Source organism: Anopheles coluzzii, chromosome 3, assembly GCF_943734685.1.
Source record: "Anopheles coluzzii chromosome 3, AcolN3, whole genome shotgun sequence".
Classification (NCBI taxonomy): Eukaryota; Metazoa; Arthropoda; class Insecta; order Diptera; family Culicidae; genus Anopheles; species Anopheles coluzzii.
This window is the reverse complement of record NC_064671.1, coordinates 40110-57934: the sequence shown is the minus strand read 5'-3', so window position 1 is coordinate 57934 and position 17825 is coordinate 40110. Positions and strand designations below refer to the sequence as shown.

The following is a 17825-nucleotide window of genomic DNA, read 5'->3' as shown; positions in this document are numbered from 1 at the left end:
TCTGTATCAAAAAATTTAAAAAAAAAACTCCATCCACATAAAGCCTTTTGATTTGATCTTTATTTATCACTCCATTACTTTTCATTCTCGATTGCTATCGATCGCTTTCCCTGGCACCTATTGCTATCTACGTAGCAGGTACAACTGGTACAATGGTATGTACGATCGTAATCCATCGCTGTTCTAGTGTACCCGTTTCAGTTGCTTGCATGCTCCTATATCGTAAATTCTAACGCGTATTCAAGCTGATAAGTGGTATAAATAAATTCAACACAACAATATATTATCGCACTGAGCATCGAGGGGGGGGGGGAGGTTTTGTTAAACCTACACGTTTCAGCAGAGCAGTGGCGTGGCCTATGGTCGGATTAACTATCAATCCGTACATTAGCACAATGGCATTGTACTCATATATAAAAGAAGGAATTTTTAAAATAAGCCATATTTTGTTGACTTACAGCGTGTGGTTTTCTCAACTTTCGATTGCTTCCTTTTCAAAAGCTTTTACTATTTGAAAGTAATTTCCTCTACTTCTCTACTATCACTCACGCAGACTCCAGGTTGATAGGTCCTGTGAACTGCAAGGGATCATTAGCCTATCACTGAGAGCCTCAGGGCTAGCTCCTCTTCTACTGCTTTATGGCCTCTAGAGATTGTACGCTTTTCTTTGCATTTGCCGGAACGTCAATCGATTCACCCGCCTCGACCGATTTGTTCATCAGATGGGGCGTGTTCCAGGGCTGCACTTCACCCGACGCCCAGATGATGTATGCCAGATTGGTAACGTTGAAGATGGCAAACGAGATCCAGAACACAATGCGCCATTCTTCCAGTGTGTGCTGCAATGGCGGAAACAGTCTGATTAGAACGACCGGTGTGCAAACAGATAGTTCTATGGTAACGCAGATAGGTGGGCCGGGTTCGATTTTGGCACTGTTAATGAAGGTAAATATTCAAAGCTCTTATTTCAACATTCTTAGCGTCCCTAATAACGCGCAGTAGAACGCACTAAAGGCAAAAAAGAACATTATTAACTATGTAAATTATGTCCTAATCATGAACAGACTATTCACACATTAGACACAGTTTTTAAGCAATGTAATGATGTTTTTATGAAGTTACGCTAGTGTTATTCATCTCGCAAATCTATTTTTAACAATTTCATAATGTATGTTAATGGTTACCTCTGCAAAAACATGTATGTTTGGTCACCAAAAATCGACCTAATTCAGCAATAAAACTGTTTTGCACTACCACGCCTAATGGCACATGGTTACCTACACACGACCGTAGATTTACAATGTCAACAGCAAAAGAACCCCACACATAAGAAATCTCTCCAGCCGGAAAAAATATAACTCAAACGACCACACCAAAACCAAACCAATTGAAAAGCTACTCCGCTCCAAACGTACAAACACACATCGCCCGTGTTTCCGGTTATGATAACTTACATTGGGTGTCATTACGCCGACAACGTACGGTGCGATGATGCCGGTAATGGCGCCGATACCGTTCGTGATGGCCATCAGCGTGCCAGCGTAGTTTGGACTCAAATCGAGCGGATTGACCTTCATGCCGGGGTAGAACGTACCCATAAGACCCATGGCGAAGGTGAACAGCATGACGACGACTGCCTTTTCACACCCGGCGTACGACGCACCGACAATGAAACAGGCCGGACCGATTGAGGCTAGGCGGAGAGAGGGAGAGAAATGAAAATGTCATCAGATAGTTGCACTTTTTGCATCCATGATGCGCAGCAGATGATATGAAGATGTCACATTTACCAATGGTGGTGAATAGCTTGCGTCCGAAGGTGATAGTCATACGTCCAGAGGTAATGAGCCAATCGCTCAAAACGCCAGTGGACAGCGAGACGATCCACATGACCAGATAGGGTAGGGAGGAGTACAGTCCATTATCCTTGATGGAGAACCGCAGCACGTCACTCATGTACTTGGGCAGATCGGTAACCATGATGAAGAAACCCCAATCATGTCCGATCTGTGCGCAAACCAGCGCCATCATAGGGACACTGGTGAGGATATAGCGCCATGGCGTTGGTGGCAGTGTACGATCACGCTCCAACGTTCCCAGTTCCTGCTTCAGGTAAGCCTTTTCCTTTTCACTGATGAACGGATGAGACTCTGGATCACTGTAGCACAGCAATGTCTGTTGATTTCATGAAAATCTATTAAGAATTCACAACAAAACACCCGACCAAAGTCTCTAATACTTACAAAGATCACGAACCATAAGACGCCCAGCCCACCGAAGAAGTAAAACACCGACGACCAGCCTTCAATGTTGTGCAGCAACACGCCGGATAGCAGGTTGCCTAGAATCGTTCCCACTTGTCCACCGCCAAACACAAGCGAACCAAGCTTACTACGCTCTTTCGCCGGGATCCAGGTGGCCATCAGTGCGCTCAACGCAGGGAAGGTCGTACCCTCTCCCAGTCCCATCATCACACGAATCACGATCAGCGCCGTAGATCCACCGAGCTCCACTGCCCACGGGGTGATCAGTGTGAAGAAGGCCGTTGAGAGGATACCCAAACTAAGTGTCCACTTGCCGCCAAACTTTTCCGCCAGCATACCGCCGGGGATGTGCGTGATGACGTAGCCCCAGTAGAACGAGGATAAGATGATGCCCTGCAGCTCCTCGTCCCAATCGAACTCGCCCCCGGTGAAGTCATCCGGGTTGGCACTTTCGTCGATCGGACAGACGCCGCCGTCCTCTTCGGTCGCTCCGTGCGTTTTGTTGACCATCTCCGTGATGGCGATCGACAGCGAGATACGCATCGTGTATGCATTCATGATCGCCAGGAAGCCCATGATCGCTAATATCACCCGCTGTGGGATGATAAAGACTGATGGAATAGAAATATAGAAAGAAATTAGGTTAAAATAGTGAAGGCAAATATAAAGATTTCCCTTGTCTGCATCCGCTAATGGTTATTCCAAACAGACAAGGAAATGTACCTTCTACCTACAAACACATGTAGCATATGCTTTATGGAGTGTGAAAAGTAGGTTACGTTTCGATCTTCTATACAACCTTCACGCATGAGTCGAATAGTTTGTAAACAGACCTGCACAACAGCAATCAACTTATGCTAAATATTTGCGTTGTAACTACTTGTCCAACATCTTGTGTCCTTGCTACAACAGCATTGCTAAAGCTGAATTGTAAAAAGGCTTTCAATCATCACATATGTTCACAGCCAGTTCTCAAAATGTGATAGAGCCTTTTTTCTTTCATGAAATAGATCATATAAAACATCAACACGATAATAAACCCCATTTCTGCTTCATCTGCATAAACGGAATGGGTAGAAAATCACCATCGAGTGGATCTATTTTCTCGCCATTTACGTGGGAAAAGGGGGACAGAACAAACATCATGAACTGTTCAGCGATCGCGATCAATGATGAAGTGAAAACGGGGGAAACCCTTTGTGTTCGTTCGGGTTGGAAATTCATATTCTATGCATTGAATTTGTTCGATGTGTAATCGCTAACCTATCGCCCCTAGTATGAACTTTGAGCGGTTGGTGCGTGTTATCCAGTAGACGTTCTATTGTCAGACACTTTGTAACGGTACTGGAGGATCTACTTCCCCTACAACACAATGCTCGGGGAAAAAGACTGACCGAACGTGGTGTGTGTGTGTATATAGTTTATGGTGCACAGTGCGAACAAATAATCACTGCCGATACTCGACGTGCGGTCGTAAATTCATCAACCGACTAGTGTACTCCCACACATACCCTCGTTCGATTATTGTGTCTGTGTGTGTTTTTGTGGTTTAACAACATTGAATTGCACCCTTCGCTTGCCTGCTTGAAGGGATGATATTGCCATCCATCATGGATTCTACCTCCACTCACTGATGGCAAGCCACTGATCATAATAAGGCGCTGATATCAGAGCTGTCAGACCTTAAAGTGCTTATAGACGGCTATAGGGACGGCTCTCTAATCTGAGATAAGATTTCTTTGGGGACACCAGACTGGCCGACCACCAGTTTTTTTATCTCGGATGTTCGCTACTGGTCCCTCAGGTTAATCAACGAAGTGATGTTTATGTAGTAGCACAATTCAATTACTGCGATAAACCCTGTCTTGCGTGGGGAGACTCAAACAACACCCTCAATAGGTACATTTCGCCTAATGATTGGCATACTTCCATAGGAGATAGTGATCTTCCAAAGTAAAACAAAAAAACGCAAGAGAAATACCGATTACGTGTGTGATGACTGGTATTGTCCAATGTCAAACCATTTCCACTGGTCGCTTTGAACGCCATCGCAGCGCAAACAAGCAAATATCAATAAAAGCAATGTGAGATGTTTTTACGCTTTATTGTTTTTGGAATTCCCCCGAAAATAGAACTCCCCGTTTCGGATGACAAAATATCCATGCAAATATTATCCAAAAATCCTCTATCTCCCCCTCCCTCTACCGGTTTAATCATTGCAGCAAACACATTTGGCGTTACTTAAATCGTAATCTTTTGTAAAAAGGATTTGTGGCTGGGATTTCTCCACGAAAACAAACCTCCCGCCCCAGCACTCACCAGGGATGGCCGCCGGGCCCCACTTATGCGAAATGATTGTTTGTTTTCTCTTTCATTAAAGCGATAAACTCGAATACGAGCAAATATTAACGCGCAAACTATACAACCAACCACTCTCTTGTAGTGTCTCTCTTGTAGACAGTAAGAGCTGGACGATGATCCGATAATCGACTTTGGTCGGGAGTACTTGAAATGTTTTATCCCTGTCCTAGATTCATGCTTGCGTGGCATGAATGCCCATCGATGTCGATGTGCCCAGATATGTAAAAGTGTAATACATTTCAATGGAATTTGAAAAATTACAAACAGGAAACTCTTATGTGTTGTTATGTGTTGTTTTCATTCGGTAATGGAAATAATAGAGAGCCGAATCTGTCCCAACTCAAAATACATTTACTGGAATCAACAATGATCTTTACCGGACAATAAAATTGATTTGTTCCGTGGTTGATTCGTGGAAATCATTTGCGGTTTATCAATGTGCTAATGTTACCGAACCTAAGCCAATTTAATTTGTTCCGCAATTTTCCTTCAATTGCTCTCTGAGGTTTCTCATGCAACAGAAGCAGTCATACACCGGATGGTTGAAAAATTTACATTACGGCCTTCATGTTATTAAAAATAGAAAATTTCTTGGTTTTTACAATTGTTTAAAATAGTGTACTAAAATTTTTAGTAGCTTTATGTAGTTTCCATTGATGTTGTTGTAATTCAACCACCGTTCTCCAGACAATGGTACGGAAAATGTTGATTAGACAGACCATGAACTTGACAGAGGATGCGTACAAACACCGACAGTGCTACTGCGTCAGTAGGGATCCACGTTGCGTGTTTTGTTTCTAATTTTCCAATTACATTGTGTCTTTGTTTCCAAAAATCATACACGTAATAATAAATGAAAACAAAAGTGACAAATCTTCCTGGAAAACGCCATCGAAACTCAGGTTAAACAGTGGCACCATGTATAAGTATGTTGTACCGCATACACAGGCTATTGCGTGCTCTAAAGACAAATGTTTCACAAGTGGGAAAAAATGCTCTGTGGTTCACATTCTGCACACTTTCTATTCCTACTGCTTCACATTTCCTTGGCAAAGCATGGAAACATACTCTCAGCGCACAAATATATAAATATCGATTTGAAAATAGTACGGAAAATTCACCACTTAACAAACAATTAAATCAGAGGTTATATAGCGATCGGTTATGCATTCCCATGCAAATCACAGGCATTGCATTCAATGGTACTCATCTCTGGTTTAATCATGGGCGATAGCTCGTGCGGGCCTTAAGTAGATAATTAATCAGATGCTATTTTCACTTCCTTCTAGTTGTGTAATGCTATTCATGATCCATTTTCCGGTTACTCATTCCGTTGAGCGTGCATTGCGCCTTGTTTCTAATTTATGTTTTATATGTTCTTCCTATATTTGATAACCGGTTGCTCCCAAAAGATCTCTTTCTCACTCCAAACGACTCATTTAGTTTTATCCACTGTTAAAAATAGCAAGAAATTTCTACCATAAACGCTTCGCCCATTGAGAGCCTTAACAAAGCTTTGGCAAACAAACCACCCATACACACATATTTTCCATATACGTTAAGTAAATAGTAAACACACAAACCGACCCGGTCCAATGGCTCATTTTAAAAAAGGCAACATAAATACACACGAAATCAAACGTACGACGACAATGCCTTCCATGTTGGCCGACGATCGCCGCCCGCCCGTTCGGCTTTGTTTGATCGACGAAGTGTCTGCCGCTTTCCGATCAACGGATCGATAATGACACAAATTGTTAAGGACACATAAATGTTTATTCGATGTTAAGTTTATTCGAATGAAGCGCATCTTGGGATGGTTTGTGCAAGATTTTGGTCGTCCATTTGAATAAATTATAAACAGAGTATGAAACGTGCGTTTTATTCAAGAAATATTGTCAAAAGAAGGTAAAATGTGTTTGTCAGTACTATACTTGAAAGCAACATTTATTGCCGTCATTATTATCCATCAGAACGAATAATCTCTATTTAATCCATTTTGTTAAGCTGTGCCTATCTGCACATGTGAATCTTGCCAAACCGCAACGGAATGTGCATAACAAATTGATGCAACAAACCTTATCACGCCTTTACAAAAAAATCTGTTCAACTCATCACGTGTAAAAACACATTCTCTTGTTGTGTTATATGCCATTCAACGACTCCAGAGCCGATCGTCAATGCAAAACCTATCTGGAACGCAGCATAGACACTATCCTCTCACTAGACAGCAAATGCCGGCAAAAGCATTGCAAATTTAGTCGTTTGAGCACCATGATTACCCGAGATAAGGCAAGTAAGCCACAAATGCCTTGCAAAGAAGAATGTTAGACTTTAATATTACATTTTATAATTGATTTAAAAAAGCGAATGAGGTTCAAACTTTCTAAAAAAATTTAAAAAAAACAGTCCCTGTAAATGACCTAGTAAATGCACGACACGTCCGCTAATGATTATGCTTGGGATTATGTTTCCAATGTTTCCAGTAAAATCCTTCCCGATCACAATATAAGCAACTATTGACAATATAAAAATGTATTGTCCAGCGCCATTGGAGGTCATACCGTCGAGCGGTCGAGCGGATACATTTATTTATGTATTTGTTAATGAGTATAGCTCATTGGTATGACAGATTTTGCGGTCATCATCAAAGGCCGAACTTGAGGAGCTCATCATTGCCGACACAGGCAGGTTTATGCTCTTGTTTTGCCATTGCGCGTATTGCGCATACTCTCTTACACCTTTCCGGCAACCCGTCGTTTACCGGCTTGGTGACATTGACCCATCGACATCATTGATGCTTCTCTCCATAATTCACATGGCATACATCATTCAGAGAGGGAGAGTGAAGATGGGAAGGAGGGAAGAAATGTATCTACTACGAATGGATAGTTGATTGGATGTCCAGGGGCAACGAGTCGGAGAACTGCCTGCACTAAACACCATTTGCAAACTATTTACAACTTCACACTCATTAAAAAGTCTCAAAAACTAACGGCTACAAACTAAAAACATTATACAATGCCACAACAATTTGTGGTAAGCGAACAAATGCAATGTACCTAACTAACACACGCTGGAGGCTTAATGTTGTAACAATTTTGTAACAACCAAAGCGTTGTGATTTTGTTTCTATTACAATTTGATCGTTAATTTTATCGTCCTAGCACACTTTTAGCCAAACTCTGCGGAAAGTAAACGCTACTCTACGCTACTCACATCGGGATACCCGCTGCTGCCAGCTGGAACTATACATAGTGATGGCAGTTTTTCTTCAGCACACTTTCCACAACAAATACGAGATAGAGAAATATACAAATACAATCACACTGTGACGATGTACGCGTCCAACGCGACGACTTTCGCCACAGCCGAGACCCTCAAGAATAGTCTTTAGAGGTGGATGGGTCGGTGTACAGTTAAAACTTTCGCCCTTTTTGTTGCACCAACTTTGGCTGCTGGTAAATCACATCCACCATTTGGCATTGGCACAGAATAATTTCTTATATTCACACATAAACACTATACGCAACACAGCCGGCGAATGTCAATTCACATTTTCGTTAAATTTTCGCAAACCAAAACGCTGAATACAATCCAACCGAGCAGAGCTGACTTCAGGAATGGAAAATCGCGTTCGCACTAGTGACACGGCAACTGTAGCAAGCTCGTCGTGGCCATTGGGACGTTCGCGAGCCGATTGAACCGCCAAGCGCAAACGAAACGCTCATAAATAATTGTCCAGACACCTGAGCAACCGCCATTGTATCGCCCCCAGCGTATCAGGTGCAATCGTACAAGAGACGCGGAGATCGGAGCGTTAGGTGTGTGGAGGGGCAAAAAGGGTTGGGGGTTGCTGGCGTAGGTGGACTGGCTTATCGAACTGAGCGTATGCGTGTGTATAAAAAGTTGGTTGTTGCTCGCGCAGGTGTAAGCGCATCAGTAGTAGTCGTCATCACCGTACTAGGTAGCATGGGAAGAGAGCTAATCTAACTACTACTACAAGTATGGATGGTATGTTAATGGTTTATGATGTTTAAGTGTTCCAATAGGCCAGTGTTTCATTAGTGTTTCAATGTGGTTGATGGGTAGGGAAAGCTCAAAAGCTAATACATCTTGTAGGGATGGATTTAAATTTCTTAGAATTCTTAATTTATTGATGTTTTTATTGCAAATGTTTAGGTCCCGTAAGCGATACCCGTAGGAAAATCACATCATGAATAATGCTAGACACTTGAAGTAATCGTCCAATTCAGAAACCTTCCAGTAAAAATTTCTGAAGTGTTCTCGTCCTCTAGCAGAGCATCACTTAATTTGTATTGAGGTGATAATTTCTTATCTGTTTATTTTTTTCCAAATCCATCTACATTCTTTATTATCTCTTCATGCACGCCAACGGGGAATAAACACATACGATCGGGGAAATACTATAAAACTTAAATTTTTCAACAACGGCATTCCAATAAAAGCTCTTGCAGAAATATTCACATCTTCCAGTGCAAAGTATGTTAACCATATGGTAAGGTTTATTGTGGGGAAGAACTGCCCATCCCGTCATTGATAAATACTGTGCTGCTTTGTGCTCATGTCGCGATAGTGTCGTAAAAAGCAGGGTACTCAATCGCTTCTGCAATCGGGTTCGGCGAGGATTTTAATCCCATAAATCAATCAATTGTTTGTGGCCCATCGTGCCCTCCATGAAGACCCAAGATACCAATGAAGCAGCAGATAGCATTTGTAGAGGCATGTCTATAATAACGGGGAAAGATTGTAAATTCGAATGCTTTTCGGAGGTTTATAATGCCCGTAGTCGATAAAAGCCAATAATCGGTCACCATAGTGGCATTGGGAGCTAATATCTGTGGGATTGTGGGCCGTATTGATCTATATTAAGTTTATGCCACCATAAAGGGTTAGATAGTGCCGGTGCAATGTAGAAAGGAATGATTCCATTGATAGATGAAGACAATGTAACTCATAATTTGTTGGACATTCGTCGGCAGAGCAATGCAAAACCATGCAAAATTCTTATTTTAACTCAATTCCTAGTTAAAATATTCACAACAATGGAATTAGAACACAATATAGAGCCTTCTTCTTTTTTCAATCCTGCTCCAAATACACACGCACTTATCTTCACATCTTTACGCACACATCCCCAAGCAAGACGCTTCGTTGTGATGAAAATGAAACACAGCCCAGTTCATTACCATCTCCACATAGTACGTTACGCCACAATGTCGCCCTTAACTAGCAGTGGCTTCTGTGCTGCTTAAAACTCCCACTCCATGATATACGATGATAAAGTCCCATAATTAGGCCAACATCAATGATACGGGACCACTGCTCTTCCTCTCTTACCTGTGTTGTGTGAGTAGCATGAGAAAAATGGGCCCTTTTTATGAAGTAAATAAAACAAAATCATTCAAGTGCAGTTCAGCATCGGTGTACACAAAGTGTTTCATGTGGGGCTGATATGATAATTCGCCACATCTTTCAACTTTCCGTGACAATATGTGGGTATCTCTGTTCAGCTTTGAGACGATGGAATCGTATGTTGGGATTTTTTAAAAGAAAAAAAGCTGTACAAGACCGGATTTCCATTAGTCGAAACACAACATTACAGGCCTGACATATTAGGCCGATGATGTTTAAGTGAAACAAGGGACAGCATTACGGACAGCAAGAGTCTTGAATGGCGTATAAACAACAAAACCAATGATAGCGCGTGTGTGCGGCCGCGCTATTATCCGAGGGTAGTTGATATACAATCAGCTAATGACGACAGGGGAAGCGGGTGTCGAAAAAAAAGAAAAATATGGTCACCCTTTTTTGTGAAGTGAGCAGCTGCACCTCGAAGCTAAATAACAACAATTTACCATTGTGTACATCATCGACAAGCGAGAGATAACACACTAGTTGGGTCGCTTCTTTCGTTGCGAGATGAGATGATTCGAACCATTTATCTCGTTGAGCTATTCTGCGGCTCTTCGTGTTACCGCGTGCCGACCAACAAATCCAACCACGCGCTCCAAGCGCTAGATGAACCAACGGTAGTCACTCGTGTGCTATCTCAGATCGTTTTCGATGACCATCCATCTATGAGCGACACTTTATGAATCCTTCCTGCGATAACGATGTTTTATGGGGGTTGGGGGGGGGGGGGGGGGGGTTTGCTGGCGATAGGCGCCGTACACGTATCGGGCAAGGTCTTGCCTGCCTAAAAACACTCAGGTTGAAGCGACTGGAGTTCGTTGATTCGCTTTTCTTTGCTGTGACATGAATCGCAAAGTATTGCGGATATGACGGAAATGCTCACTTTGCATGATCATTCAATGTCCTGAGTTTGAGTTGTTGTTATTTCAATATTTAAAGAGGTTTCGACCTCTTGGGTCTCTTTCGCCTATGAACGAATTGAGTTGAGAACTATTTGATTATATTGAAGAAGTGAGATTCGGTTAAATCTAAATGATGCACCATATAAATTTCATAATTTCAATATAAATTTCGAAGTGATGTGTTTGCTTATTGACTTGAACCCTCCAATATTTTCATAAATACATTGAAACGGCTGATCTGTTGGAGGAAACTTCTTCGAGTAACACAACTTCGTTGACGTGCGTCAACAATACGGCATAGTCGTAAAATGCAATTAATTTAGTTAATTATTTAATCAAAACATTTTTCTGATTTGTTTTCTATTTCAACAGAATGGAAAAAAATCTTGAATGTATGACACCTGCCACAAATTAGCAAAAATCATCAGTTTCAGGTTGATATGTACGTGCTCCGAAAGCTCATTTCATGGTTGGTAAAGCTTCCCATAAAAGTTATTTTTAACGCGCTTACTTCGATGCCAGTCCTGCCGCACATCGGAACACGCTCGAAGTAAACATAAAATCTACAGTCAAATCATAACCTTCGCCTTGCAGACGAACGCAAGTTACCGCTTGCTACAGTAATTGGCATTCAAACAGCCCAATCGATGTACGCCGCGTAAAAAAACAATCAATCAACGAAAAAAAAATCTCGCAAAAACGTACATTCTTTATAAGCTACTTTTAAGTGTAACTTAAATTCCTTCTCCCCGTTGTGTAACGTATATCCGAATCTTCAACAGCAAAAACCACTTCAAACGGCTGGTAAATGTAAATTCTCTGCCTACCTTTCTCGTCTCGTTCCTTTGCAGTGAAACAATTTACCACCATCTATTTGGTAAGGCATTTCGCTACATACATGCATCATCCCGCCCGCTCTAGGCCCACCGAAGTGCTTTAAACAATAGGACAAACTGTCTGTCTGTCTGTCGGCTTATCCCGTCATCGTTGTCTTGGTCATTGTCCCCCAAAAACAGGAAGCATCAAATGTGTCCCTTGTCCTCCGTACGCACGACCGGCACGCAGAGACCGAGAAACGAAACCGAAAACCGTTTGATGTTAATGAAAACGGAATGAAATTAATTTGCCCCAACAAGACGATATACCCGGTACGCAACACTTCAAAGAGCGCAGCAGCACCCGGATGAGACCAGATTCCTTTGATATTTTCACTTCAAAGATGAACGCGCTCGGCCAAGTATCAGGATCGCACGAAGCTCGGGAGGATGCACCGGCATTTTAGTAGGTGAGTTTGTAACAAACCCAATCCAACCCCAGGCAGAGAGCTAGGGAAGCGCTGTGTGTGTGTATCTTCTAACCAAGGACCTTTTGGTATCATCATTTAGCAACAAACGAACCGGAACTCGAGTGAAGCCGGGGAAGAGCACAAGACTTTGACCGCTGCTGAGGAATGGCTGTGTGCTTTGTTTGAAGTGCTCTCCAGAGATCCACCCTCACTCAATGACTGAATGGGGACATGGCTGTTACTACAGAAAGGGCGAGTGAAATATAGATAAAAAGCGAAAGTTTCATAGAAGAGAAAGAAAAAAAACACAACAAGCAGTGTACAACAGTAACAACACTTAAACTTTTCATCTGATCCCCTGGCGCATAGCGAAATGTTGGAAAAGTCTTTTGTCCCAAAGAAACAATAATGGCGAATGTTTGCCGGTTCGCCAGAAGAGGACATCTTCCGGTTTTTTTCTGTAGATGTTATTATTCTAAGCACACACACAGCGGGTTAGTTGAGCAGCACCATCCGCAGCTTTGTGACTGGGTCAATAGCACGAGTCAATGTTGCAACCAAACCACCTCCATCGTATTCGCGCTGGACGTGGCCAATGGTGATAAATGCAAATGACCCAGCTGTTGCAACTGCTGTTGCTGTTGGTACAGAACATGTGGCGCCTTCTGGACTTTTGAGTTTTTGTTTCCAATACACACAGTTATGCCCGCGATTGATGATGCACTGTAGCGCGCGTGGGGGTCGTGGATAATGATTGCGGTCTGTCTGTATAAAATGCAACTGCTAAACACCCTCTGCGTAACACGATAATGAAGTTTTACGGGTTCTCCTGTGGTTCGTCAGAGGAACTGTCCTTTCCGTGAACAAGATTTATGAAAAAGTGAACTGCACAAGTGAAGCACTCGTCGTTTTAAGATCAATAGAAAATCATCAAACATTCTCGACATTATGCGATTCCAGAACAGGTCAATTCTCGGTCTTAGGTTAAGATGGAATTAATGAACTTTTTTATTAGATTTCGGCTACATGATACATGCGCGTCATTAAATTTGTGAGAAACAGGAAAATAAATTAAAATTTTCTGTTAGCAAAATTAATCGACTATTCATTTTTGTCGCATCATCAAGGGTTCATATGCATTGCTTCACGTTATCTTAATCGAAAGCAAACCGAGTTCCTGTATCCGTCCGATCGAGTCCGATCCTGTATCCGTAACAGATATCAGACACACTTTTAAGATAACAACGTAACGTGTCAAAATATTCGTACGCTCACTCACCCATTTACAAAATGGTTCATCCGAATGTTTCGTAAGTAATTATTCTTCTACCACTACAAACGCAAGTTATTTCCACACACTCCACAAGCATACAGGGTTTCTCTAGCCAGTTCAACCACCGACAAACCGACGTGACACTGGCGTTACAAAAGTGTCCCACACGAAAGTACTGTCATTTACCAGTGTGGCGATCACTTCTGTCAAAGTAAGCTCTGTTCACTGCTGCTTCGATGTTAACAACTTTTCTAAATACAAATTGCGAAGGAAATGTGAGGCAAGATTTTGTGAGAATTATTGGACAAAACACCCAGGAAAATCATTTTATAAGTTTCCAAATCAATGTAAAAGATGTGAGAAGTACACAAAACAATACGCATAGGAATTTGCGAAGAAAAACAAAAAGGGGATTTAGCAGATTCTTCTGTGTGTCAGTGTAGTAAGCGAATCATTATAGAGATGGCGCTAGTGTTTAACGTATTTTCATTTGAAATAAGGAGACAACTTTTGAAGCTCATTTTGTTCGAAGTGTCACGTCGGTTTGTCGGTGGTTCAACATCGGAAGCAAACAATTGTATCCCGTAAAATACATTTCAACCAGTGCAGCAAAATGTTATGAGCATCACGAGCTTTACACCAACGAAAACTATGAACAAATCCATGGTAGCTGGACGCTTATTGCTGATACTCAATGAAAGTGCGTCATGACATGCCGGAACTGACATGCGAGTGTTTGAGTCAAACACGATACTCTGACTGACAAGCTGAGCTAAATGCCGGCGCAAGCATAATCCTGTTTTTTCTGGTTGTGAACAGTGCTGCCAAATGCCACTATTTCAGTCACCAATACTCATGACTGAAATGAAGTTCAAGTCAGCTAACGTACACAACTGTAATGATCAAAGATGATACTCAAACAGTTTATAGACCACATGCTTGGTGACATTTTGTTTAGTATTCAACTCTCGGTCACTCACTTGGTCACGGCATTTTTTTTTTTTGGTGATAATCACGACATTCTTGGAATATACTTGGCGTGTGGTCTCAAGCAACAGGAAGCGTGGGGTCGCAAAAATGTCAGGAAGCATGCATTGATCACACCAATTGTTTTGAGTATCACCTTTGATTATCATAATTGAATACGTGACGCTGACATGGAATTTGTTTCAGTCAGAGTTTTTTATGACATTGGCAGTTACATTTTATAGCACTGATTTCAACAATAACAATGGAAAGTCGAATAATATGTCATTGGTTGCTCGGTAAACGCTCGACCAAAGTATATGTATGATACAGGTCGATGCATAGCTCTTTTTTGCACTAATACAAAGATCATGGATTTGGCAGTTGCCTCGTCCATTTCTACACGTACACAAACAAGCTCTGAGTGAACGGGGTGTTAATTTGGCGAATATTTTTACCTAGTGCGGAGCTTTTTTCGTTTTTATTTATTTAATAGAATTAAGAATATGTTCAAATGTGTTCTCCCTGCGAAAATTCGCCCCAAACACAAGGGCTTTACTAAAAATGAACTGTTTTTGATGTTCCAATTTCTTCACAATATCACATGAATTTGGGTGTTTTGGGGTGTGTGGCAATCATATTTTATTTTATTGAGGATTATCCGGGCAGCTCGGGACCGGACGGTTGCCGGTTAATCGATACCCGATAAGAAAATCATATAAAAAATATAAAATGCACTGGTTTTACAAACAATTCATTAGTACAATATTATTCTAATCAATAACTTTAGATTTAATAACTGTCCACGAACAAAAAATGAAACTCTAAAATATCACTTGACACTAGAAAGCTGCATAAAAAAAAAAGTTTACTAACTTGACTATCCCTGCTAATGTTTGCCTCGATTGAAGAGCTGTCAAATTTATGCGAACGGTTAAGCCGCCTGCTGGTTAATCCGTCCCCGTATAATCGACGTTCTACTATACTTACTTTCATTAGTCAATTCCTTATGCATGCATCGACCTGTATCCTATATGGACTTTGCGCACGACATTCATTTGACAATGTTGAATAGGGATTTTACGGATTGGAAATGAAGCTAACAATGTTGAGCTGGCTAGAGAAACACTGTATTAACATACCTTGGGACAGCCATTCCAAACAGCGATGACGATACGGTGCTTCATACTCCTCCTGGGGCAATGGAACCTCCCTTAACCCAACATTCGAAGACGTCCCCTCCAAATCCACGACCGGACACAACAGTTTGCCACTCAACAGCGGTTCCTTCTCGCCAGACGTTCCAGCGGAGCTAAAATTAAACATTTTCACACCACCTCTGCACCGGAAGGAACTAACAGTACACCAATATTAACTTTTGCTCCACATTACCACCACGAGACTGATCCAAACGGTTGGAAGGTGCAGAGAAACTGCAAAACTCGAGCATTTACTCGTCTTCTTAAAACAAGAAGCGTTCTCCGTCAGCAGGTTGTCTCGGAAGTGGCACCCATAATTAGTAAGTCCGGGTGGCTTAAAATTGACACTGGGTGATTAACTGATAACGCGCCCTGTTAGATCACGCGGGATGCTGAGCTGTGCTTTCTCTCGTACTCGTCCCGGCCCGGCCTGAATACGTTCGTTTGACAATTCTGAACCGAATCGACCTCCATCGCACTACTTTGTAAGCTGCGGTCTAGCCTCTTTCCGATGCCTAGCAGATAACGCGGCAAAGGGTAAGACAGCTGCTTACCCGAATAACCCAAGCAAAAAACATGATTCTCTACGCATAGCGATACCTTATAGATTAGGCGTATAAAAAGGTTTTTATGATGATGATTGTTTTGTCTTCTTTGTAACATATCATACACCATACTTCCATACACGGTGATGAACGCAAATACCAATGATGAACCAATACACCAACAAACGCTGTACTTTGTTTTGTTTTTCATGGCGTATTTGAGGTTTGGAGAGTAAACTCTCTCTTTCTCGCTTTGTTTTAACGATCCTAGAGTGGCTATGTCAAGTCATGTATTATACCGTTCTTTTATGGTTGAGATGATTTATGTATTTCTAGAACTAGCGCCAGACTTCATCAAAAGAAAACTGTGACACGTGCAACCCACACAGTGATACAATGATCATTGTCATCTCATTTCCCAAACGATCAGTTTTATTTTAACACGTTCAGTCCTAGGACCAAGGCCTGTGTAGGAACGAGGTCAAATATTAGCCAAAATCGGATTGGCCATCTTGGATGCCATTTGACAGCAGAAAGCCCTTGAAAATGCATCATTCCCTCAAACATTTACTGTTACAGATATACATACTCTTCCTGTAAAATGTATGAACCAATTAACATTTTTCTTTTTCTCTTCCTGTAAAATGTATGAACCAATTAACATTTTTCTTGCAATGATCCGACCAGAGACCGATTTATCATTTTGATTAGAAATAAAATTTTAATCGAAAAGGGCTCTTAGATGTCAAACTGCCTGTAACGAACTTTTGGCTACTTGTCAAATCGTTCTACTATACGGGACCTCGTTCCTACACTGTCCTTGCCTAGGACGGTCTCTAGGGATCACCAGTGATATCTCCCTGGGGACCTCCGTTAATCTTTTACTGAGAGAAACAACTGTACTTTACCCATAAGAATAGTCTAAAAATGACCGCGGTTGACAAAAATCTCCTCGCACATACAACAGTACAGATGAACAGAGAATAGTTGAAATTATAGTAAAAAATCACGTTTGCTGCAGTTTGCTAAATGCATATTTGGATCAACTAAATAAATAAATTCAATTGCTTGCGTTGATGATGCCGCAGAACGCAAAGTTACAGAAAATAAGCGCCAGGCTGAACGTGTAAAGTATTGAATAAAACATGATTGTACTGTTTCGTTTCACGTGCATCATTTAGCTTCAATTATTTAGGTTTATATCACAAAAAAACAATATTAATATCTTTTGAACTCACCGCAAGTGTTCACCAACGTCACATGTCTTCGACATCATCTTTACCGAAGTCATTAAAAACTAAGCTTTTGATGCAAATCTTTCAATTTGTTGCTGATTTCTACCGGTTGAAAGATATGGAGCTGAAATGAAAATAAACAAGATTGTTAAACAGATTTGTTATTTACTCACATGTTTTCATTTCTTTCGGCAAGCCCTGTTGCTCCCACTGTCAACATTCTACGGCTTTTCAGCCATCTAAACTCTTCTACTTTTACTTTAGCGAGAAAGGGTACATATATCCTCCTCAGTTTGTTCTATCTAAACTCATTTTCACTAAAGAAAAATGTTAGAAAAAGCGCCAACTGCAATTCGTTT

At 41.5% G+C, this 17825-nt stretch overlaps 1 protein-coding gene and 1 long non-coding RNA gene across 4 annotated transcripts; one reads left to right on the top strand and one right to left on the bottom strand.

Annotated features, from left to right (window-relative positions):
- Window positions 1-38: 38 nt before the first annotated feature.
- On the bottom strand, window positions 39-17608 carry LOC120960019 (putative inorganic phosphate cotransporter). Of its 3 annotated transcripts, none has more exons than XM_040383883.2 (5): window positions 17470-17608; window positions 2244-2875; window positions 1791-2175; window positions 1455-1693; window positions 39-839 (listed from the first exon to the last, which is right to left on the bottom strand). In XM_040383883.2, the coding sequence occupies exons 2-5, from the start codon at window positions 2838-2840 to the stop codon at window positions 630-632; spliced, it is 1431 nt and encodes a 476-aa protein (XP_040239817.1). In that variant the 5' UTR covers window positions 2841-2875; window positions 17470-17608; the 3' UTR covers window positions 39-629. The 3 variants fall into 3 exon arrangements, with proteins under 3 accessions (XP_040239817.1, XP_040239815.1, XP_040239816.1); XM_040383881.2 differs by lacking the exon at window positions 17470-17608 and adding an exon at window positions 15630-15916; XM_040383882.2 differs by lacking the exon at window positions 17470-17608 and adding an exon at window positions 7845-8311.
- Window positions 8450-13333, top strand: LOC120960021 (uncharacterized). The gene is made up of 3 exons (XR_005752285.2): window positions 8450-8639; window positions 11815-12248; window positions 12349-13333. It is a non-coding gene; the product is annotated as an uncharacterized LOC120960021 (long non-coding RNA).
- Window positions 17609-17825: the final 217 nt, after the last annotated feature.